The sequence below is a fragment of the Ambystoma mexicanum genome, chromosome 5q (assembly GCF_040938575.1).
Source record: "Ambystoma mexicanum isolate Mex_15411 chromosome 5q, UKY_AmexF1_1, whole genome shotgun sequence".
Classification (NCBI taxonomy): domain Eukaryota; kingdom Metazoa; phylum Chordata; class Amphibia; order Caudata; family Ambystomatidae; genus Ambystoma; species Ambystoma mexicanum.
Genome location: NC_090933.1, coordinates 523,112,786 through 523,137,356, shown reverse-complemented (window position 1 = coordinate 523,137,356; position 24,571 = coordinate 523,112,786). Strand labels below are relative to the sequence as shown.

The window sequence follows — 24,571 nt, the reverse complement described above, 5'->3', positions numbered from 1 at the left end:
TCAGGAAAATACTTCAGATTCCTGGGCTCTGCAGCTCATCCAATGGGGTTATTGTCTGCCATTTTTAAAAAAAAAACACCGGACAGACCGCCCCACCTCCAGTACAACCGGGGCAGGAGCTCCAGGAAGAACTGAGAGCCATGTCACTGAAGGGTGCCGTACGGGTACTTCCGGAACAGAGAGGAAGTTCATATTCTCGGTATTTCCCGGTGCCCAAGAAAGCAGGAGGTCTCTGCGCTTCCCTTTGGTCTTACCTCTGCCAGAGGATCTTCACCAAGCTCATGGCCGTAGTTGTGGCTCACCTCAGGAGATCCGGAGTCCACATATTTCCATGTCTGGACGACTGGCTGATCCAAGGGAAGTCTGTTGTGCAGGTCTTGTCCCATCTGCAGGACACCTGTTCGCTGCTGCACAGGCTGGGCTTCTCCGTAAACTTAAAGAAGTCCCACATGACACCAGTCCAATGGCTCCAGTTCATCGGAGCAGTCCTAGATACCTGGGTGGGGAAGGCTTTCCCTCCCGAGGAGAGAGTAATCAGCTTCACATAGATGGTGGACTTATTCTAGAACAATGCCACTCTACCAGCGGCTTCCTTCCTCCACCTTCTAGGCCTCATGGCTTCCTGCATTTTTCTAGTGCCTGAGGCCAGGTTGCGCACAAGATCACTGCAATGGTTACTGAGAGATCAGTGGTCTCAATACCTCTGCACACTCTCGGATCTCCTGGTGGGCAGAACGCAACTGTCTTTTTGCGGGGGAACCCTTCTGGCCTCCTTGGCCTCAGACTCGAGGGGTCACGGATGCATCCTTGAAGGGTTGGGGCGCTCACTGCGAGGATCTGCAGGTGAGCGGCCTCTGGTCAACAATCAAAGCCAGGTGGCACATCAACAGGCTGGAGTTACAAGCTATCAGGCTAGCCCTGAAGACATTCGCCATGTCTCTGCAAGGAAAGCATGTCTTCGTCCTGACGGACAACACAGTGGTGATGTACTACCTCAACAAGCAAGGTGGTGTACACTCCCGCCCCTCTGCATGGAGGCGATGATGCTTTGGTTCTGGTTGCTGAAGAACAGGATCTCGGTCTCGGCAGTTCACCTGGCGGGCACAGAGAACAACTTGGCAGATGTTCTGAGCAGGCAGAGCACAGTCTCACACGAGTGGGGAAGTGTTGCAGGAAGTCCTAGGGGAGGTCTTCTCTCTCTGGGGTATCCCAGCAGTGGATCTGTTCGCAACGGTGTCAAACAGGAAATTCCAACTGTTGTGCTTGAGGGAATTCCCAGTGAACAGTGCATTGGGGTACTCGTTTCTGGTGGATTGGACCATGCCTCTCCTTTACGCGTTCCCTCCGATTCCTGTCATTCCATGGGTTCTCCGAAGGTTGAAGAGGTTTCGAGCGACCATGATCTTGATCACCCCAGACTGGGCAAGAAGAACGTGGTACTCCAACCTCTTGGATATGTCCATCTGTCCACCTCACCGGTTGCCTCGGCGCCCAGATCTCCTAACCCAGTCGGAATGTCGGATACTCCATCCGACCCCTGAATCCCTCAACCTACATGCGTGGCTCTTAAGAGGATGAGATATGATGACAGGGAACTCTCAGAGGAAGTACTTGAGGTGTTGCTGGCTGCACGCAGACCTTCTACAAGATCTTTGTACGCGTGCAGATGGAGAAGATTTGAGGCGTGGTGCAGGGAACGCAAGACTGACCCCATCTTTTGCCCCATCACTACAGTGATGGAGTTCCTTCTGTCATTGGCCTCTGCGGGCTTTCAGGTCAACACAGTCAAAGGATATCTGGCGGCCTTGTCTGTGTTCAAGAGATCCTCAGATCAAGGTTTGTTTTTTACAATCCCGGTAATGGCACAATTCCTGAAGGGCCTTGTAAATAAATTCCCACCAACTCCCTTTGTTGTCCCAGATTGGGATCTTAATCTGATTCTTACATTTCTGATGGTGGCTCCTTTTGAGCCTCTGCACTCTTGTACTTTACGGCTTCTCTTGTTGAATAGCCTTCTTGGTGGCTATTACATTCGCTAGGAGGGTGAGTGAGCTGCAGGCCTTATGTTGTAGCCACCCTTCTCGTGCTTTTCCAGGGAGAAAGTTTCACTCAGGGTAAGGCCTGGTTTCCTTCCCAAAGTTGTATCAGAATTTTACTTGTCACTGTCCATCGACCTTCCGCCCTTCTTTCCTCCTCCTCACCCTTCTAAGCAGGAGGAACAATTCCATCGTCTTGACCCTAAGAGGGCCTTGTTACTATGTCACCAGGACAGCTGATTTTAGGGACGCTGACCAGCTCGTTGTGGCTTTTTCCTTAACCCATAAGGGCCTTCTCATAACGAAGCAGACTTTATCTGGTTGGATAATTCTCTGCATAGATGAATGCTACCAGGCCGCTGGAAAAGAATGGCCAGCAGGCATCTGGGCCCATTCCCCAGGAGCTGGGGGCTCCACATCCACCGCATTGCAGAGGGGAATTTGTCGCGCTGTGACATGGTCATCTTTGCACACCTTTGCAAAGCACTATTGTTAGGCAGAAACCTGTGCAGTTCCCTTAGGGACCACTGCAAAAGGCTTAAGACTACAGGTGTTGGCAGTAAACCCAATTGGTAGTAGTCTGTACCACCCAGATTTACCTGGTAGCTGTGGCTGAGCAGCCAGACTTCTCTCAAGAAGAGTTAGACAGTATATAGAGTATACAAGATAGGTACCAAAATACAGTAGCACAAGCAAACACTGACCAGAGCTTTGGTATCAAGTATAGAATTATTTATTTAAACACACACTTAGAAATACTCTAGCACTATTATTATAAGTAAGTTCAAAAACACAATCACTATTATCATATGCACAACCCTTATTCCTTATTAGACAAGTCTTAGTTAACACAACTTATTTCCAGACAGAGGTGAGCGCTTAACTAAAGATGGCACTCCAATAAGTTTAAGAAAAAGGGAGGGAAAAGGCAGAAATTAGGAACAGCACACAACACAATCCTTCAGAAGCACTTAGAAGGGCAGGAAAGTCAAAGTCTACTTGTGAGCAAAAAGTTCAGAGGCCAGGCTCCCTCTTGGAGAGAGTAGAACACCCCTGTGCCCAGGATCACAAAGTTTAAGAGGCTTGGGGAGTCTTGCAGAGAGTTCAGAAAGGAATCAGTTCAGTTTAGAAAAGTTCAGTTAGCCAGCATAGGGCCAACCCAAGTGGTAAATTGAGGCTTTAAGAGTCACCCCACACAGACTGTTGCGAGGGAGGCCAGGCGGACACAGTACCTTTAAAGTGGAGAGGATCCTCCAGCGGGGGCAGTTGTTCCTGGCAGCGGGTGCAAGTAACGGAATCGTCCAGAGGAAGAGATGATCTCGACGTGGAGGAAGGCTGAAGGTCATTGCGCTACCAGGGAATAAACCAGCCGTGGAGTTCTCCGGTTTAAAAGGTACTACCCTTTTATTCACAGTAGTGGAGAAAACGTGGTATCCCGGTTCCCGGGGTGCTTGGCACAGGCAAGGCGGCCACGAGATGATCCGGGAAGGCGAAACGGCGGGCAAACTGGTTATCCCCACCAGTCAAAGGAAGAAGACTCTTCGGATTGAAGATCTCCTCTGTCGGGAAAAGTGGTGAGACGGTTCAGCAGGGCTCCACCGGTGGTGTCGTCGTTGCAGGTCGGCTTAGCTTCTCCCTCTTCGGATTCTTTGGTCCTGTGGCGACGTATGAAGTCCCAGTCCCCAAAGCCCTGCTTTTATGCAGAAAACCCCCATTCATCAGTCCTAGCTGTCACTCAAACAATGGGAAAATCCCATAGGAATATATTTGCGGTCGAATATAAAAAGTAGTATCCACTGCCACCAGCCAAAACTCGGTCGCGGGGGACTGGACAGTGCCCCCTCGAGCAACAGACCCCAGGGCAATCGAATTGCCCCGACCAGTATGTCCACAATATGATGGTTTGTACTGGTTCTGTTCACAATTTAAGACTAGTAAAGCCAATGGTGACTTTACATGCCCTGGGAGACAGTAGTCAGTCCCAGGGTATGGAGTCTATGTTTGGGGGTCGCTACAACACCCCTGGGTTACTGCACGGAGGGTGCTGTGTAACCCACATACCAAAAACACATGAGGCCCTATGGGGTAAAGGACCCCATAGCCCATAAAACACATACAAAGTCAAAGGAAACACCTCAAATCATGTCTAAGAGTGGGAGAAAAAGAGTCTCACTCTTAGCAGGAGAACAAAATAAACCCTGAAAATCCAGCAAAGCTGCTAGGGGACTCACTAGGTTTGGGAAATTAGCCTTAACAGAGAATTCTTCCTAACAACTATAGCCTGGATACCTCTAACATTTAACTTCTGATGCGTGTTTGTGTTTTGGCAGGGCAGTGCTGCAAAACATTTTGATATAACTTTCTGCCTGCCTCCATTTGTTAAATCTTTGGAGTCTATCAGATGAGGAATCAGCTGGAGAAAAGCAATCCGTTGAAGCAGAAATGACCTTAGCATAATGTTCTTTCTATGGATTCTTCTCCCGCAGATTCCCCATCTATACCCGCTCAGAAAGTCGGTGGTTGGTGCGCATCTTTCTATTTCACGTTGACTTGGTGATGGTCCTCTGTGTCCGTTTTCTGTCATCCTGCCACAGTCCTAAAACAAACAATTTTCTAATAATACCGTAGTGTTCCTTTTCAATTGTTCCTCCTTCGGAGGTCTATATTACTTCTTTTTTAAAGGGCTCATTAGCCCATTTGCTCTCTTCGTTTTCCTACACATTGTGTGGTACTCTGGAAAAAAGGGGGAACTGAGGTGGGGGGCGTAGTGATGCACGACTTATACGACACCTAACGTCATGTCCGGAGCCGATGATCGATGGCCAGGTCGAGGTCCACTGCGCCCCATATCGAAAAGAATTCCGAAGCAGCGAAGTTGGAGGGAATATCTATATCGGATGAGGAATCTGCAGGAGAAGAATCCATAGAAAGAACATTACGGTAAGGTAATTTCTCCTTCACTTGTTTTACTTCATTTATCACGTTTCTATGGGTAAGACCCTTGGATTTGGCAATGGGCGGCTATGAAGCACGCCTGGGTCACTAACCGTGAACTCACCGGGTCTGGCATGCACGTCCGTTTGCCTCGCTGCCTTCAGGTCCTCTGCTTCAGTTTCTCCACGCGTTCTGTGAATCTCCACTGTCTTCTGTGACTCGTGTCTGTTACCATCAGGGCTCTCTGGGCTCCCATAACACGTCTGTGCTTGCCTGCCACCGGTGCTTGTCACACAAGGTGGAAAGTTATCAAAAGATACGCTTTTCACTGCACGACCTCTGCAGCAGCATACCTCAGAGGGAGAGTCGTCACTCCTGACGCTTCCCGCTGCGCTAGCTCAGCTATGTCTGTCTTGAGCATCAAAGACCCTCTCAGGACCAGCATCCACTTTACACGCCACTGTGGTCCCGGCATCTTCGCTCACACACAACCTCTGCTTCTCCACGTGGGGGTATGAAAAATACTCCACCTTCTACTATTGCACCTTCTCATGGCCTGCAGTTGAGGAGGCTTTTTATGCCTTCGACTTCACGTTCTTCTCAGGTGTGGTTCATTATTCCTAATTGACTGCAACCTGCAGTCTTGTGCCTCTGCGGCCCTCTTCTTCATCCCAGTACTTTGGGATGTATGAGACTTGAAGTCCACAATATCAAAATTGGCTTTTCTAGGGGAATTATCATCATCACATTCCCTATTCATTTTATACATTTTTCCCAAAGTACTATAAAGATTCCTTTAATTATTTGACAGAAGAGAATGGTTTCTCTGGATTTACATTGGTAACATTTAAAGACTCTTCTTCCCTATTTCTCTGGTACTCATAGGGGCTTTTACGTTTATGAATGTCAGTGACTTTAAGAGTTTTTTACTCTCAGAACATATCGTTTGTGGTTATCTTCATCTATGTTCTGATAGTCAGTTTGAGAAAATAAAAACTCCCTCTGACAGGAAGCCATTACATATTCCGGTTTTAAGGATATTCCCTACCTTGAGGAAAACAAATACCACGTCTCATCCAACGAAGTGCTCCTATTTCACAGAGGCCCTTCTCCTCCCATGTGATCCTCTGGGCTAATACCACCCAAGGGTTAGGATCGGGAAGCGTCTGCCTTTCCCTGGCCACCTGGGAGGGAGACTTTAGGTAGGGTTTTATTGTGGACTCTGTAGGATTCATCACAGTATGCTACAAGTTGTTTCCCTACCTTGAGGAAAACAAATAGTACGTCTCATCCCACAAAGTTCTTCTATTTCCCAGGGTATCACAGTAGGCTACAAGTTCTTTCTACCTTCCTTCAGCCCCCTCTATCTCCTATTGTTTATGGTTTGCTATGATGAGCCTTACTACTCTGCCATTGCTACCTTACCTTGACTGGTGCAGACTTACAGTAAGAGTCCCAGCTCTGTATTTCCAAGTGTAGATAGTGTTATGAAGTCCTTTCAGGGGACTTTAGAAAAACTGTCCTAACACCCACCACATTTTTTAGAGCCAGCAGGAAATCCTCCTGGTAACGTGACTGCATGTGTATGGGCTTAGCCCTGGCTCCAATGGACACAACTTTTACTAGTGCGATGAAGAATCAGTAATGATTCCTCCCAGAAACCTTGCCTGGGACTCTTCTCATGTGGCCAGGGGAAGGCAGACGCTTCCTAATCCCGACCCTGGAGGTGGTGTATCGCTGGAGGATCACGTGGGTAACGGGGGGTAGAGACAGGCCAGGAAAACTCGAAAACCTCTCTGTTTACATTTCCCTGTAATCCCACGCTTTTGATAGCCGTTTGCCAAACAGCAGAATATAAAAGAACAAACTTTGCTGAGGACTACATGTCCCATGATCTCAGCCGTACTGGGACGAGGAAGAGGACTGACAAGGTATGCTGTAGCAGTAGTCAGGCAATTAAGCCTAACAGCCCACACCTGAAGGAACCTGGAAGGCATAAAAGGCCCCCTCAGGTGAAGGCAAGTAGAAGGAGCTGCAACTGTGGCTGTAGTGAAAGACGAAGACACAGGGTTGGCAATGTGTGCAGAAGTGGTAGAACCAAAGGGACACTGGAACGTTGATGAAGCAGATTTCACCAACCTGTTCTGAGGGTTTTGTTCCCCCCAAACTCTGAGTTGCAGAGACTATGCAGCGGAAGGCATGAAGGAAGGCTGCCTTTCCCCAAGTGAGCCTGATTGTGAAGATTGCTGTGCCAGAAGTGTGTCGGAAACCAAGGCGAGGAGCTGCAGGCTAGCCGTGGGTCTCAGGAGTGAAAGGTGCTCCTTTGTCGAGTGGCCGGACCAGAGACACCTTCAGTGAGGAAGGGTGTGGGTCCCTGTGAAGTCAGAAGCAGTAGAAGTTGTGGCCGAAGTCGTGGAAGTTGTGCAACCCACAGAACAAGGATTACAGAAGTCGGTAGTCAAACCTGACTTTCTGACTCCTTGCGCGAGACACTGCTGACAACAATATCCAGTCCTATCTTCCTCCGCGTATAGACAGAAGCAAGCTGAAATTGTTTGTTAAACTTTTAACAATGGGAACATGAGAAAGTAGCACTTGCGTGTGATCAGGAATTCCTCTTTTCACTTGCATGAAGAGCAAATGCTGCTGAAAGCCATTGTTCAATATTTTAAACATTGTAAACTATATGAAGAAATGGTTGCATGTGCCTAATTTCACTTTTCAAAGAAAGAGTGACCTTTACATCTTTATTCAGGCGAACATTAAATGCTTATAAAAGAAGTAAAGCATTTAAACATTGTATCTACAGTTGAAGAGACAGCAAGCATTGCCAAAGCCAAGATTATTTCCCTGTTAATCCCAGCTTTCTTAGAGCCAGAAAACGATCTAACTAAGACAGGAGTCCACTGGAATTTTAACCTTGCCTAAGATACAGGTGTGCTAGCATTACCTGGAGCCAAGAGAGTGGCACCAAGGCTTTTGGGTAATTATTTCAGCTAACAGTTGGCATATAGGTTAAGGCAAAGTTTGGGAAAGGAAACTTGCTACTCACGAATATCATTTTGAAGTTGACACAGTCTATATTTCCAAAGACTTGAAGCAACAGAGAGAAGTATGTCATACAGGCAAACCTAAGTTGTTATTGTGGCAGACAGACAAGAGAGGCAAAGAGGCTGCCCCTTTTGAAGAGAGATATTCAGAGGAAGAGTGCCTTGCATGTTGGAAGATATTCAGAGGAAGAGTGCCTTGCATGTTGGAAGTGCCTTAACCTAAATCTTGTCATCACTAAAAACTGTTTTGAATTGCAAAGTACTGAAGCTGTGGTGGTATTTCAAAGTACTTAGACTGTGGTAGTATATCTGGTTGTCAGTAGATGCAACATTTCAGAAGCCCGAGTGGAGTGGAGTATTATGAGACAAAGGAGACTGTTCTCATGAAAAACATTTTAGTAGAAGTGTAGTGGTTGAAGTAGAAGCAGCAGCACTGTGATGTCATCCTGACAAATATACGTATTGTGAATCCTAATCTTGTGACTAATTACATAATAAATGTTAACCAAGAGCTGTGCTTCACTGACAGTTGTATAAATTGTATTTCTTTTGAATGGTGGCAAAGCTTCTTGGATTACTGAAAGTCGTGGCAAAGCATTGTGGTTGGGAATACCATAGGTGCTTTTCAGAGGAAGTGGAAAGTCCATATTTCACAAAGAAGAAAAGATTTGCTTTTGTTGGAACTTTGGTTAACAAAACTTGACCTTGACATTGAAACATCAAGAACTGAGCTAAGGCTATTTTACCTACAAGGATTTCCTTGTTTCTTTCTTTTGTTGAATATTGGAGTAGAATTTACTTTGAATCCTGGGGAAGGGACTTTGCCCAGGTTATTGAGATTATATCAAGAAACTGTGAATGATGTTATTTGAATTGCCATATATTTTCTATGTTTTGATGTTTAGTGGGGGGGGGGGGGTTGTGTTATCCTATGAGGAGGGAACCCGATTACTCTGGTGGGACAGGTTATTTCCCAGACCATTTCTATGGTGAGGCAGCGGAATTGATAGATCTGGCCGCCGACCCAATGATGGTCAGTGGCTTGGACACCTCCCTGGATCTGGACATTCTTCCTGCGTCCACTGGCAGTGAACTTTGAAACACCAGTTTCTTCCATGCCCTTTTATTGTTCCTCCATGGGATTTGAATCTTATGTTGATTCATTGTCCTGTGTTCTATTCCCTGCCTCATCCATCTATGGTGGAAGAGAGGTTTCACTATCTCAATCCCAAAAAAGTTATTAACTAGTATGAAGCATCAGAGAGGTTAATCAGCTTTTCGTTGGTTACTGTGCGACTTTCGTGGGCATAGCAGTTACTAAGCAGACCCTGCCAAGGTGGATCATGCTCTACATTTTATGATCTAGCAGGGGAGAAAGTGCCTCAAGGTCTCGGGGCCCTAGTTGCTGCCTCTGCTCTGAGGAGGGTTTCCACCGGTTTGGACATCTGTAAAGTGGCTTTGTGGTTTCTGTTCATAAGTCTGCTAGGCATTATTTCTGGTATTACTTGTCAGGTCCGAATGCCCACTTTGGGTTTACGGTGCTCTAGTGTTCCCTGGTCTATGCAGTGGTTTCTCATCTCCTCCCAGATTCTTTAGTGGTTTGGGAGTCTATCTAAGATGAGTGTGTGGGAGGAAGGAATTTATTAGAAGAACAAATAATTTTTCGGGGGGATTGGGTCCTCCCACGTATTCCATATCTATGACAGTAATCGCCACAGCTGTGCTGCTTTGGAAAATCTTTCGACGTCGATACGCCGTCCTCGAGGACCTCCCCAGACTGACGTCACCAGATGTTATAAGTAGGACACACGACACCCGTAGCCTCAGTTCTGTTTTTTCCACGAACGTGTTCGCTTCGGAGATCTCGGCGCGCCTCGACTCTTTGGAGTTTCTGTTCTTTTCGGTTCTTCGAACCTGTTCGTTTGTGAAGTATTGTAACGGGATGTCTTCTTCTTCTTCCACCCTGCATCCGGGCTTGAAGAAGTGTGGGGACTGCGGGTCCAAGATGTCGGTGACGGACTCGCCCAACGCCTGCCTCTGGTGCCTCAGGGAGGCCCACGACACGGATGATTGTGTTGACTGCCAAGGCCTTGCAGGAACGTAAGAAGAAGCTGTCGGTCGGTAAGGTGTCCAAGCTCCGGAAGGCGAGGTCCACTGGGCTTTCGACGGACGATTTGAGGGGCGACTCTCCGCATCATAGTCGTAAGTCTAGGGGGTCTCGGTCCCGGAGTGGGTCCCGCCACTCCTCTGCCTCTTTGAGGCACTCCCGGAAGTGCCGTCATCGGTCGCCTTCCCCGTCCTCGTTCAAGGACTCCGCCCATCGGCGGGTTTCTTATCCCCCCAAGCGTTCCTCTCTGGAGTAATGGGCTTCTTTCGGGAAGAAAATGTTGGCGATTCTTGAATCGTAGGGCACCGGTCCGTCCGTGCCTCCGAGTGGGGTCGGCCGTGACCGTACTAGAGACACGGCTGGTATGCCTTCGGGCTTGGGTGGTCGGTACGATTCACCGTAAAGGTCCCGCTCGGACAAGGAGACTCGTTCTAGTCATGCCCATTCTAGGTCCCGGTCCTTGACGCGTTCGAGCCCGGGACCTCTGAAGTCTTGGAAGAAGACTTCGAAGCCGGTGGCACCGAGGTCGTCGATGGACTCTCTCGAGGCTCTGCCTCTGAGGAAGTCGTCAACGCCATCGGCGACCAGGCTGTCGAAGGACACGCTCGGGGCTCCACCCTCGAGGCCTGTGTCGAAGCCGTCGATGCTGTCGACGCCGCACTCGACGTCAACGCTGTTTCACTCGACGCCCTTGACGCCTTTCGAGACTGTGGTGTCGGAGGTACCCCATGGCACGGGGGAACCCCCTAGAAAGGCTTTGGCCAAGGCAAAACATGTCTTTCTCCCGTATTCTTTGCCCCCTTTCCAGCCTATGGAGTATATTTCCGCGGTGGAAGAGTGTTCTGAAGATGGGTTGGTTCCGGACACGGTGCCAGATGAGATTCTTTCTGGTCATAGCCAGATTGAGGACTTGCGTCACTCAGTGCATGACTGATGCCAGTGGTCTGGTCACCTCTCCGGAGGTGGAGTTCTGTAGGCCTGAGCCTGGCACCCATGCTGAGTCATCGTACCGGCGCCTTATGTCGAGGGTCACAGACTACTTGGGGGTGGTCGGCGCCCCCAGTTGATTTTGTGCAGGATGACCTGACGGATATCCTCGACCAAGGTCCACCCACTGACCCAGTACTGCCATTCCATATGGCTCTGCAAAGAAGGGTGGCAGCGGCATGGACTGCTCCAGAGAGTCTCCCGGCAGTGGGCAAGTCTTTGCCGCGAAAATACCGTCCAGCCAATAGTGACCCCTGCTACTTGACCACGCACCCCACTCCGGAGAGTTTGGTGGTGCAGGTGGCTACGGCCCCAGCAAAGCAGGCGTCGTATCCTACCATCCCTCCTAAAAGGGACGACAAGCGTTTTGATGGTTGGGCAAAGAAAGTGTTTTCTTTAGGGGGTATGGCTCTTCAGGCGGCCAACTCCGTATGTGCCTTGTCACATTTCATGCACACTCTGTGGAACTGTATTTCGTTGGCGATTGAACATATTCCCCAAGGGGACAAACCAGATGGTTTTCTTGCTATTATTCAGGATGGCAAGGATGCCATGTGTGAGTCAGGACATGGCAGACTGTGCCAGCCGGTCCATGGCGGCGAGCACCGTAATACGCAGGTTTGCCTGGTTGAGGAAGTCAGGGTTTGCTCCTGATGTGCAAGCCAGGCTCCTCGACATGCCCTTTGATGGTGAACATCTTTTTGGCAGCAAGGCTGACGAGAGCCTTGGGAGGTTGCAGACCTCCAAAGCTGCAGCGAAGTCGTTGGGCTCTGCAGTCCAGCAACCTCCGCCTTTTCGTCCTAGGGGACAGCAATGGAGGGGAGGTTACTTTTGTTATTACTCATCCTTTAGTAAAGCGAGAGGAGCTGCAAGTCAAAGGGGCAACCGTAGGAGTGCTAGAGGTGGAAAACAAGGTACTCGAGGTGCCAAGGCCCCGCGAGCAGTTGCCTCTTTGCCCTCAGGAAGCGCTGCAGCCGCTTCTGCTCAGTCATGAGGTCCATGCTTCGCCGGTTGGAGGAAGGCTTGCGCAGCATCTTGTAGAATGGCGTGCCATTACTTCAGATGTGTGGGTTCTGGAGATCATAGCCCACGGCTACTGTCTTCCTTTCCGGCAGAGGCCTCACGACAATCCACCAGGGAATCTCTCTTTGAAGAGTCTGGATCCGCTCCTTGCGCAGGAAATTCAATCCCTGCTGGAGAAAGGCGCCATAGAACTGGTGCCTGTAGCGGAGAGGAACAAGGGATGATATTCCCCTTATTTTTTTATTTCGAAGAAAGACGGGGGATTGAGACCCATCATGGACTTGCGCGGTTTGAACAAACTCCTCAGGAAGGACAAGTTCAAGATGGTTACTCTCTCTCAAATCCCCCAGGCCCTTCAGGACTGGTTGGTGTCTCTAGACCTCAAGGACACTTATTTTCATGTGCCGATCCATCCCAAGCGCAAGAAGTACCTGAGGTTCGCGGCTGCCGACTCGCATTTTCAGTTCGGGTCCTGCCATTCGGATTGACCACCGCCCCGAGGGTTTTCACCAAGCTCATGGTGGTGGTGGCAGCGTATCTCAGGAAAGGGGGGATTCACGTCTACCCCTACCTGGACGATTGGTTGGTCAGGGCGCGCTCTCCCGAGCAAGTCCTGGATCATCTGTCCGTCACCTGCCACTCCCTTCACAGGCTGGGCTTCTCCCTCAACTTAAAGAAGTCCCACTTGACGCCAACTCAGTGGCTCCAGTACATCGGAGCAGTGCTCGACACATCCCTGGGGCAGTGTTTTCCTCCCCAGGTGAGGGCTCATCACATTTAGCAGATGGTGCACAAGTTCCAACATGCCCAGAGTCTCCCTGCGTTCGAGTTCTTGAGATTGCTCGGCCGCATGGCATCCTGCATTCTTCTGGTGCCAGAGGCCAGGTTGCAGATGAGATCTTTGCAATGGGCACTCAAGCTCCAGTGGTCTCAGTCCTCCGGCAGGATGTCGGACCCTGTTCAGGTGCCGTCCTCGGTTGCCCAGGACCTTCTGTGGTGGGCCGTCGAAGGCAATCTGATGAAGGGGGCTCCTTTTTGGCTACCTTGGCCAGAGGTGACGATCGTGACGACGCATCCCTCACGGGATGGGGAGCTCATGCCAACAAGTTGACAGTCAGCGGTCGTTGGTCTCCGTTGGAGTCCAGACTCCATATCAATCTGTTGGAGCTGAGGGCCGTCAGGCTTGCCCTGAAGGCTTTTCTGCCGACTGTGCGAGGAAAGAATGTCCTAATTCTGACAGACAACACTGTGGCCATGCACTAACTCAATGAAAGGGGGGGGGGAGGGTCACTTCCTCTGTACAGGGAGGCGATGTAGCTCTGGTTCTGGGCCATCCAGCAGGAAATTTCGATCTCGGCAGTTCATCTGGCTGGAGACGAAAACGAGACGGCGGACGCTCTGAGCAGGCACAGCATGATCTCTCACGAATGGGAGCTGGCTCAGGAGATTCTCCTGGAGATCTTCGCCCTTTGGAGGACCCCTCAAGTGGATCTCTTCGCCTCCAGTGTCAACCGGAAGTGCGAAAGGTTCTGCTTGCGGGAATTTCCTCCAAACAGCGCCTTAGGGGACGCGTTCGTGGTGGAGTGGTCCTTCCCGCTGCTGTACGCGTTTCCTCCAGTCCCCGTCATTCCACAAGTGCTAAGGAGGTTACGGAGGTTCGGTTCCCGGATGATCCTCATTGCTCCGGCATGAGCCCGGAGGACGTGGTACCCGGACCTTCTGGACTTGTCCATCTGCCCTCCACGTCGTCTACCCTACTGAGACGATCTGCTCTCACGGGAGGGGGGTCAGGTTCTCCATCCAGAGGTCAGATTCCTCAACCTTCTCGCTTGGCTTCTGAAAGGTTGAGGTATAAGGATTGGGACCTCCCTGAAGACGTGATGGAGGTGTTGCTTTCGGCCAGACGGCCGGCAACAAAGTCCCTGTACCGTTGCCATTGGAGGAAGTTATGCGACTGGTGCAGGGTTCAGAATGTGGATCCTTTTTCATGTGACATTCCTGTTGTTCTGTCTTTTTTGCTTTCTTTGGCCCACAAGGGCCTACAAGTGGGTACCATTAAAGGTTACCTGGCGGCGCTGTCTATATTTAAGCGCTCGTCTGAGGAGTGTTCTTATTTTAAAATCCCTTTGATTTCTCAGTTTCTGAAAGGGCTCACTAATGTGTTCCCTCGTTACCTTTCCAGGTGCCCTGTTGGGATCTGAACCTTGTTCTCAAGTTTCTAATGGGTGCTCCCTTTGAGCCTTTGCATTCTTGTCCTTTGAAACTGTTAACACTTAAAACTGTGTTTTTAGTTGCGGTCACTTCCGCTCGCAGAGTGAGCGAGTTACAGGCACTTTCAGTTAAGTCACCCTTCACTGTGTTTCATAAGGACAGGGTTGTCCTTAGAGTTTGTCCTTCCTTTCTTCCGGAGGTGGTGTTGGAATTTCATTTAAGCCAGAAGGTTATTCTTCCGGCATTTTATCCTCCTCCACATCCTGGTAAGGAAGAGGAGAGACTCCATAGGCTGGATCCTAGGAGAGCTTTAAGCTTCTACATTTCCCGCATGTCCCGGGTCAGAGTGGACGATCAACTCTTTATTGGTTACGCTGGAAGGCGTTTGGGACAAGCTGTTACTAAGCAGACTTTGTCTCAATGGATCATCTTGGCAATTTTAGAATGTTATCGCTTGGTAGGCTTACGGGCCCATTCTACCAGGGGTATGGCTGCCTCTACTGCCCTGCAGAGGGTTGTTCCCATTCTTAACATCTGTGATGCAGCCACCTGGGCTTCGGTCCATACTTTTGTATGTCACTACTCCCTCGATTCTATCCGGGGGCAGGATCTGGCCTTTGGCAAGGCAGTCCTTTACTCTGCAATTTGATTGGGCATTCTAAATTTGTATATTCTAAATTCTTTTCCCTCCTCCTTAAGTTGGTACTGCTTTGGGAGTCTGTCATAGATATGGAATACGTCGGAGGACCCAATCCCCTCAAAGAACAAGTTACTCTCTTACCTGGTAACGTTCTTTCGATGGGATGGTCCGACGATGTATTCCATATCGCTCCTTCCCTGCATACCCCGCTACAGAATTTCTTATGCGATTGCAGCTTATGTTTCCGCAAGGCTTTCTGTGGTCATACTGGCAGAAGATTGGTGCCACACGTTCTGGGAAAAAACGACAACTGAGGCTACGGGCTTCGTGTGTCCTACTTATAACATCTGGCGACGTCGGCCGTCAGGGGAGGTCCTCGAGGACGGCGTATTGACGTCATCGACGCAGGACGCAGAAAGATTTTCCGAAGCAGCACAGCTGTGGTGATTACTGTCATAGATATGGAATACGTCGTCTGACCATCCCATCGAAAGAACGTTACCAGGTAAGAGAGTAACTTGTTCATCTCTTGCTAATAAAAAATCTGATGGATTAGTCCTTCCTCCTATAGATTCCTCCTCGCCCTCCCATTCCTGCCTTCATGATGGTTAGCTTGTTCTCCTCCTGATGTTCTGTGTTACCTTAGCTGCCGAGTGCTAGTGAAAAAGGCCGAACTGAGATATTAGGATGTGGCTGGCTCTACGTATATATTGCTTCTGATGTCACATATGGTGTCATGGGTGCCTATCACCAATCAGAGCAGCAACATGCCCCATGCCCCCTGGCCGCTGAAAAATGTTAAGAAGAAATCTGGTGCTGGAGAAGATGGATCTAAAAGGATGAAGCTCTAATCCATCAGAAAGTACATTACCTAAAAGTATGTCATATTTTCTTTTACAGTGTCCAGAACATACACTTTGCAGTACTTCTAGCATATTTGTAAATGTAGTTTATCCCAACATTCTCCTCAAAACTCAAGCACACCTTTTTTCTTATTTTCCTCAGGACTGGATAGAGGATACCAAAAATGAGTTGGCAAAATCAACTCAAAAAAATAAAAAATACATTAAACAGCTATATGAAGGAATGTACAACAACTTGGGTAGCTTGCAAGCTCCAGGTCTTGGGCCTTTCAGAAGAAAATTTGTTCAGGTATTCAAAAGCATGTATTTCTGCTACATTCTGACCAGCATGACTCTTTGATCACTATTATACACCTTTTAAATATTGATTGTCTATTGTTTGCACATGCTTTTACACTGTAATTACGTTTAGTTGTTGAGGACAGTATTTGCACTAACCTTAAAGGTGAGACCTATTTCCTAATGAATGGATTCCTTCCTTCCACAGATTTCTCATCTTAGATTTATTTTCAATCATCATATGTCTTCGAAAATGTTTCATCAGAGGGCACAGAGTGGCAGTGTCTTTTTCCTTCAAAGCTGTTGGCGCCTGTGACTCCGGATGTGACGTCATTGAAAGTATACATGGAATCTGTAGCGTCCAATGACCGTAGTTCCTTTTGTCTTTGCATGCATTATACTGCTTCAGGAATACCATTAGCTACTGTGAGAAACCTGAGGGTATTGTGAGAGACCAGAGGGTGTCTTACCCGCTAGTCCCCGGGGAGATCTCTCTCATGGGTCCCGGGCACGGCCATCACATTTGAATCCAGACCTTAGGGGTGGACCAGTGCGCAAAGATCACCTGGGTGAGGGGTCTTCGGGGAGTGGGGATGAGGCAGCCGATGGTGAGACGCGCTATTCCCCCCTTTTTTGTTCATCTACTCAATCCTATTTTATAGAAATATCCAAATCCCTCCCCCACCCCCCTATTTTACACAAACACTGGGCCATGGAAGAGGATGACTGAGAGCAACCAGACGAATTCTCTTACATCGTACTGGACATGTCCCGTTAAATGGGTCAGGCAAAGTTAGGCACTTTACACTAAGTGCATGCACCTGAAACCAGTCAGTTAGCTCTCCTCACACGAATAAAAGGCAACACCTGAAGACACACTCTGATCAAGGTAGAACCACAAGCCTGAGCAGAACTTTTGGTACAAGGGTACACCTACTGGAGCAGAGCAACGGACCACGGGACGAGAGCAGCCGGCCGAGAAGCTCCAGGATTCCCTACTGGACGTTGTTGCCTTTTACAGACCGTGGAAGACACGTGGAGAAGGCCAGATCCCACAAGTGAAGATTGCATTGTGTTCTGAGGACACGAGTAACTCTCCCAGGTGAACAGTAGAGTTGGGGAGGCGAGGCCAAGCCTCTGGTACTAACCTTGACTCGTGAATTGAAAATAGCAAAACAAGAAAGAAGCGCACACAGCCGGTGAGTTGGCAAGTGACGTGAGAGACCGGTGTGTGCTAAAGCAAATGAAGTAGTAACATTATATCACATTTGAAGGCTGCACGTGTGTGGATGAGACGCGAAGAAAGGCAGACCTGTGAGTGAACTTTGAAGTAAAAAGCAGCTGTGAGATCAGCGATACTAAGTAACGGACTGGTCCGGCAAAAGGAAGCAGCCCATCCGAAAGTCTCAGTGAAAGGTACATTATTTGGAGTTATAAAGCAAACAGACAGTGAAAGCAAATTAAGTGACAATAACCGTGAACTTTGAGTCGAAGTGGTCCTGCGGTGGTCTGGTAATAGCAGCATGCACATTTGAAAGTCTTTAAAGGGGTCCGATCCCGATTGAGGGAGACCTGAAGTACAATAAACTTTTAGAAGGGAGCCCCTTTGCAAGTTTGTGTTCAACTGTGATGTGAGAGGTCTGAGCCCGGCAGAGGGGGACCTTCGTGAACTATGTGCTGTAAGGTCTGAGCCCGGCAGAGAGGGGTATGCAGTAATTATATCAAATCGAAAACGGCTTTTGCAATTTTAACAACTGAAAAAACAACAAAAACACAAATAAAGAATTTTGGAAGAAACTAAAAATGGGGTTGGGAGTGGGAATAGTGGTTTTGAGGGTGGGGGAAAGTATCACTAAAAAAGGGCAGATTGGGGGGGCTTTGGGAGGGGCCCCCCAAAATCAAAGAAAAATAAATTTGTTATTTTGGTTTTAGTTTTTAATTTGTTACAATTTCATTAGTTGTTTTTTCATTCGTTAAATCACATGTAACCAAAAGGGGGACCTTTGTGAACTTTAGGTTGGAAATACAATTTTGGAAAGTCAAGAAAAAGACTTTACCGTGAAAGGCCAGGCGGGTCTCAATCCGCGGTTTGGAATTGCTTAAAGTGTTAGAAATCGAGCCAGACTATGTCATCCTGCCTACAGGGACAGCCTTACTCCGTGAGGTGTAAAGTGAGAAGGAGAATTGGTTCAACTAACTTTATTCTTTTGAACACTGATTTTTCCTTTTGCATACATTTCTTCTTTTTACACTTTTTGTATAAGAGAGAGGGCAGGAATTCGGTTTTGTTAGCATAAGCCGTTTTGGATTTTACTGCCGCTACTAGGACTGTTTTGTTTATCGTTTGATGGTCAAGACTACTACCATCTTAGTTATAGGGAACATTAGTAGTTTCTTCAACCCCCCCAACATTTTCAATAATGGATTTATAAAATGTATCCATTGTGTCAGTGTCATACTTGTGATACCATGCCTTAGCTACATATGGTGTCAGTAGTGCGATGCAACTCCATGGAGACAAATTGGGGGACCCTAAAATTCCAGAAACTTAGTCACAAACCCTCAGACCCCTGTACCACCACAAAAGAATCCGAATGCTTTGATATTTGTACCAGCAGCAAAGCCACCATCCCTCCTGGGAAAAGAGGGATGTTTCCCATGGACTTAGTCCTAATACCGCTTGCGGGTTGTTGTATAAGATTGGCCCTAAAATCTGCCCTGGCCTGGAAGTTTGGTATAGATGTCCTAGCTGGCGTCATAGATCCAGACCTTTGGGGAGACATAAAAGTTTTCCTACAGTACCATGGTGAAACACCATTTGAAATAAACCGTGGGGAAAAAATTGGACAGGGAATTCTTGAGAAGGACCTATTTCCCTGTTTTAAAGAAGAAACTAAACCAGAGGAAACACAGAGAGGTAGCTTATGCTTTGAAATGCCTGATGAAACGCCTATCACTGAGGCAAAGAGGGAAGAAGAACCTACCATCCTTCCCAATCTAGCATTCGCCCAGCGAAATGATCCAGCACTCTTGAGGCTTTCCTACAAGTGATTCCTGAGGGAGAAAGGCAAGAAAAGGGGAGCACCTTTGTCTTCCTGAAAGAGGATTACTATATAGAAGGGAACCCTCCAGACAAGGCCTGTGTAATACTCAGTTAGTAAAACACCAAACCCATCGCAAGATCGTGCTAGAGATTGCACATTCTCATTTGACAGGGGGACATTTAGGACAATCTAAAACCCATGCTCACATCAGTGGGAAATTATACTGGCCAGCTATCCATGCATACATAAAGAACTTCATTCAGACATGTGAAATATGCCGGAAAACCAGCGCCCATATTCGCTACCTACCCATCTAAACCCCTTACCGATGATAGAAGTTCCTTTCTCCTAAATTGGGATGGTTATCTTTGGACTGTTGGAAACCTCTAGACTGGGTAATAAATATGTTCTCATAATCGTTGATTATGCTACCCGGTACCCAGAGGCTTTCCCCATCTGGAACACCACAACCCAGCAATTTTAAAACGCCTACTACCATTCTTATCTAGGGTTGGTTTCCCCAAGGAAATTCTAACGGATCAGGGATCCAATTTCATGAGTAAACCTATGGGTGAAGTCAAGGAATTACTACACATTACCATCTTAAGAACCTCAGTTTAATACCCCAAAATGGATGGATTGGTGGAGCGATTTAGCAAAACCCTTAAAATGATTTTGAGAAAATTGGTAGATGAGGATGGGTAGGACTGGGATTGCATGATCCCATGGGCCCGATTTGCAGTCAGAAAGACCCATTAGGCATCCACCGGATTCTCTCCTTTTGAATTACTTCACGGTAGAGAACCAAGCGATGTCTTAGACATGCTCCGGGAGACCTGAGAAGAGAGAGAAGAGGCACCTATTGCTCTCTCACAAACAGCTACCCGATTGTGAGAGCACATGAAACTCATCTGGTGTCTAGTCCACACTCATGCGGAGAAAGCGTAAGCCCAACAGAAGTCCACCTATGACAAGAAGGTGAATTTAAGAGCTTTTTCAGTAGGACAGAAGGTTTTAGTCCTCTTACCTACCTCTGAAAATAAACTTGTCTCAAAGTGAAATGGGCCATATGAGGTGCTAGAGCAAACAGAAACCTGTACCTATAAAATAGCCCAACCTGATAGAAAGCAAAAGACCCACATTTACCACATAAATCTGCTAAAGGAGTGGAAAGAAAATCCTTCTGCTGCCACCTCCTCGATATTGTCTTTTTTGGTACTGAAGTCGATAGACAACGCTGAGCTTACTCCCCAAGAACTCTCTAGACAGAAACTAGATTTGAACAACCTTATTATGTAATTCCCTGATGTATTCTATGAGAAACCAGGGAGAGTACATGGTACTTATCAATATATCAGAACTCCAAAGGGAGAATTGGTCCATTTGAAGCCATATAGACTCCCAGAAGCACGAAAACAAATAGTGGTTGAAGAAGTGAAAGAAATGCTGAAGGGAAACATTATTGAACCCATCTCAAGTCCATGGTCCTCCCCTATTGTGTTGGTAACTAAAACCGATAATTCTTGGAGGCTTTGCATAGACGTCATGCAGGTCAACACCCATCTCCGTCTTCGATGCCTATCCTATGCCATGCATCGATGAGTTAATAGATAAACTTGGAAATGCCACATTCCTATCAACCCCAGATTTAACAAAGGGATATTGGCAAGTCCCAGTAAATGGACCTGATAAGGAAAATGCAGCTTTCTCGACACCCCTGGGCCTATTCCAGTTCAAAGTCCTCCCTTTTGTCCTGCATGGGGTCCCAGCCACTGGGCCTATTCCAGTTCAAAGTCCTCCCTTTTGTCCTGCATTTTGTCCCAGCCACTTTACAATGACTTATGGACAAGATATTACAGCCCTACTCCGATTTCTGTGGGGCCTATATTGACGACAGTCATTTACATTAAAACTTGGGAAGACCATCTTTTCCATCTTTCTACTAGTATCAGAAGCCTCAGAGAAGCCAATTTAACGGCCAATCCATCCAAATGTAAGCTGTCACAATCGGCCATGAAATACCTAGGCTTCTTTGTAGGGAATAGCAGTGTACAGCCCCAGCAAGAAAAAGAGAAAGCAATCATACATTCCCCCATGACCAAGAGTGACCTCAGGGCATTCCTAGGATTGATTGGTTGTATTAGAGGGCGAAGCGACTTCTGACTGGCCCATGGGATCAGAGATCACCCACAAGTACCTTAAAACGAGATAGCTGCACCTTGAGGTGGATGGGGTGCTGGATTCACATACTCCAGCACCAATAAATAGAGACAACTCAAGAATTTGGCAAAGAGACTGTAAAGTTCATCAAGTTTTATTTCATGCCGTGCTGACACATAGCACAACCAGCATTGTGGTCAAATACTCAGACTCAACCACACCAGGCTCAAAACGGAGCTCCCTCTTATAGCTCTCAGAGGGAGCATCCTGCCCCCACTCTCCCTACACAGTCTAGGCAAACTCATCGTTAAGCATTAGCTCACCGGGCAATTATTCTTTAATTGAACTAAACCTTCAAAATGAAATACAATCTGCGCACAATCTTGCTTTTTCCCCCGGTGCTCTGCCCAATTATGGTTGATGCAGCTGGAACCTTCATATACATTTCCAGACAAGGCCCAATTAAACGTCTGGTTTCTGCCCATTTGTCAAATTTCTGAAAGCATGCTGTCCTTGACTGTTTAAACTTTGGAACTTCCTCATTATATACACTCTGAATCATTGCTTAATTTCTCTCATTTTAGCCACATTTTCAGTTACATGCATTTTCAGTAAAAGGCATTGGGCCTCATTACACGGTAGACGGTAACCATGGCGCTAATAGCGCCATGGTTGCCGCCAGTCTTTTACTGTGTCCGCCTTGGTGGATGGCGGAATTACCGCCCTACTCCAAGGTGAGCGGGGGCGGTAATTACCCATTCACCAAGGCACTTCCCCATTCCCATTTTTGCCCCCATAGGGCATAATGGGAATGGGGAATGAGCTAATTACGGTACCGCAAATTGCGGTACCGTAATTAGCACCGCGGTCCCTTTGCGGCACCCTACTTTAACGGCTGGTAAAACCAGCCCTTAAGGTCGGGTCCCGCAAAGGGAACTCGTAGTAAGGCGGTAAGGGTTTACCGGTACCGGTGCCCTTACCGGTACCGGTAAACCCTTACCGCCTACCGTGTAATGAGGCCCATTGTCAGAGCCCTTTTATGTCTGTGTACAGAAAACCTTATTTATCCATTCTGTGCCTTGCCACCTTACCACATCATGATAATGACAATTTCGACCTCATAAACACGACGCCCTTTTGAATACTATTATACACTAACATTATATACTAACATTATTAACAATTTTCACATAATTACAACACCAAATTAGTCCATACGAATTTTCTCTACTTAGTTTTAAGTGGGGGGCTGCCCTCCACTGCTTTCAGTTGTTGATTCCCTATCTTTATTTCGGTTCCTCCAGTACATTCCCTCGGCTTTAAAGTTCTTTGTAAAAACAATAACTTTGAACCATATCCGGGTGCATGGCTAAGCGGCCATGCGGTGAGAAGCATTACTCGAGAGCTCTGTAAAGATTTAGACTACGATCCTCGTAAACTGACTAAAATCAGCCCAAATTCAAAGGCGTCGGAACACCTGCAGACCACTCGGTCCGATTCTGGAAGAAAATTGGATTGAGGAGAAACGGCCCAAAGAAGTAGCCGATTGCGAGAAACAAGATGGCGGCCTGCCGAGGGGGCTTCTCCTGCATGGCGATCTGAAATGAAGCTGGAGGAAGCTGTGGACTCAGCTACAGAGTGGGAAAAAGAGGACACCTGCAGCAGGCGAATGGACACAGGAGAGGAGGCGCGAAAGTGAGCCTGGGGCCGAGAGGACCTACGCACAACCCATGGCATGGGAAGAACCCACGCAGAAGCCGGTGAGCCAGCGACAAGAACCCACTCCGCTCCCCTCCCACTTCCAGAGAAAGCAGCAGCGCTGCGGGCCCGCACACGGGGCCGGGCATCTGTACCACAGGCGGAGGCTGGTGGGGAGGAGCCGGGCGCCCCTCCGCTCCTTCAAGAGCTGGCGGGCGGTGCGGCCCCATAAAAGCATGGAGGAAGAGACGGAAGGAAGGGGGGCCGAGGTGGAGCAGGTCCCACTCCGGAGACGCACCCGCAGCCCAGCGGTGCGGGAGCGCCCAACAAACCCTGGAAGACACAGGTACGCAGGTGAAAAAAAGAAAAAAAAAAGGGGGAGAAATATTAGAATAATACGGCAAACCAGGCCAAGACCTACAGATACTGCGACAGAAGAGGGATCCCGACGCACAAGCCCCCAGGGACAAGGCGAACAATACGAATCGCAGCTCCAACACCCACTGGAGAGTTGTCCCACGGGGCAATAGAGGCTGGACCAACAAGCATCGAGGACATAAGCCCGGGGGAGAGTGAAAGAAGGAATCCAGGGGACCGCAACTAGCTGGACACAGATCCTCACGTTGGACCACACGCAAAGCACGCAGGAGTAGTATAATACGCACAGCGGCCATGCCCAACAAGAAAACAGAAGGGAAAACCAAACAAATCAGCGGACACTTTTGGCAAAATATCGGGGGATAAACAGCAGAACCCACCGGGCACAGCAATGGCGGAGACGAGCACCCCGCACCAACCAGAAAACCAAAAGGATGGCCAGATCCTGTAGGCGATTGCCTCCCTAAAGACATCCCTTGAAAACAAGATGGCTATAGGAGCCCTGAAAGCATCCTTAGAACAGAAACTCGATACAGTTATGGTGGACGTTGGCCTCCTTCGCCAGGACGCAAGGAACCTGACAGAGTAACGACAACAGAGCAGCAGGTGCAACAAAACACTGCAGATGTCGCTGTCACGTGGACCCAAATATCAGAAGTGCTGCAGAAAGTCAAGATCCTAGAACGAAGAGTTGAAGATACGGAAGGTAGGGCAAGGAGGAACAACGTTCGCATAATTGGAGTTCTGGAGGGGGAGGAAGGAAACGACCCCACAGAATATGTCGAAAACATGCTTCTCCAAGAGATCGGAGCTGGGACACTGTCCCAAAGTTTTGTGATGGAAAGGGCGCACAGAGCCCTAACCAGGAGACCCCGGCCCGATGCCCCCCCGAGGGCGATGATCGCTAAGATTATGAACTTTAAGGACAGAGAAAGGATACTAGCATTCTCCAGGGGGGGAGGAGAGATCATCAGGGACTCCTCCAGGGTCACCATATACCCGGACTATACAGCCGTGGTCCAAAAACAAAGAGCACAGTTTGGGTCTTCATAAGAACGCCTCAGAAGAGCAGAAATACGATATATGCTTCTTTTCCCAGCCAAACTGAAGATGTTGCACAAGGGGAAAACATGTTTCTTTGAGTCCACGGAAAAGGCCGAC

The 24,571-nt window shown here is 48.2% G+C and overlaps 1 protein-coding gene across 1 annotated transcript in view; it reads left to right on the top strand.

The window, feature by feature from the left end:
- Window positions 1–24,571, top strand: part of PRKDC (protein kinase, DNA-activated, catalytic subunit) — a 3,362,625-nt gene that overhangs the window by 2,943,457 nt on the left and 394,597 nt on the right. The window contains exon 76 of the mRNA XM_069621025.1: window positions 15,994–16,140. Within this exon, the coding sequence (XP_069477126.1) occupies window positions 15,994–16,140 (147 nt within the window). The remainder of the gene's footprint in view (window positions 1–15,993; window positions 16,141–24,571) is intronic.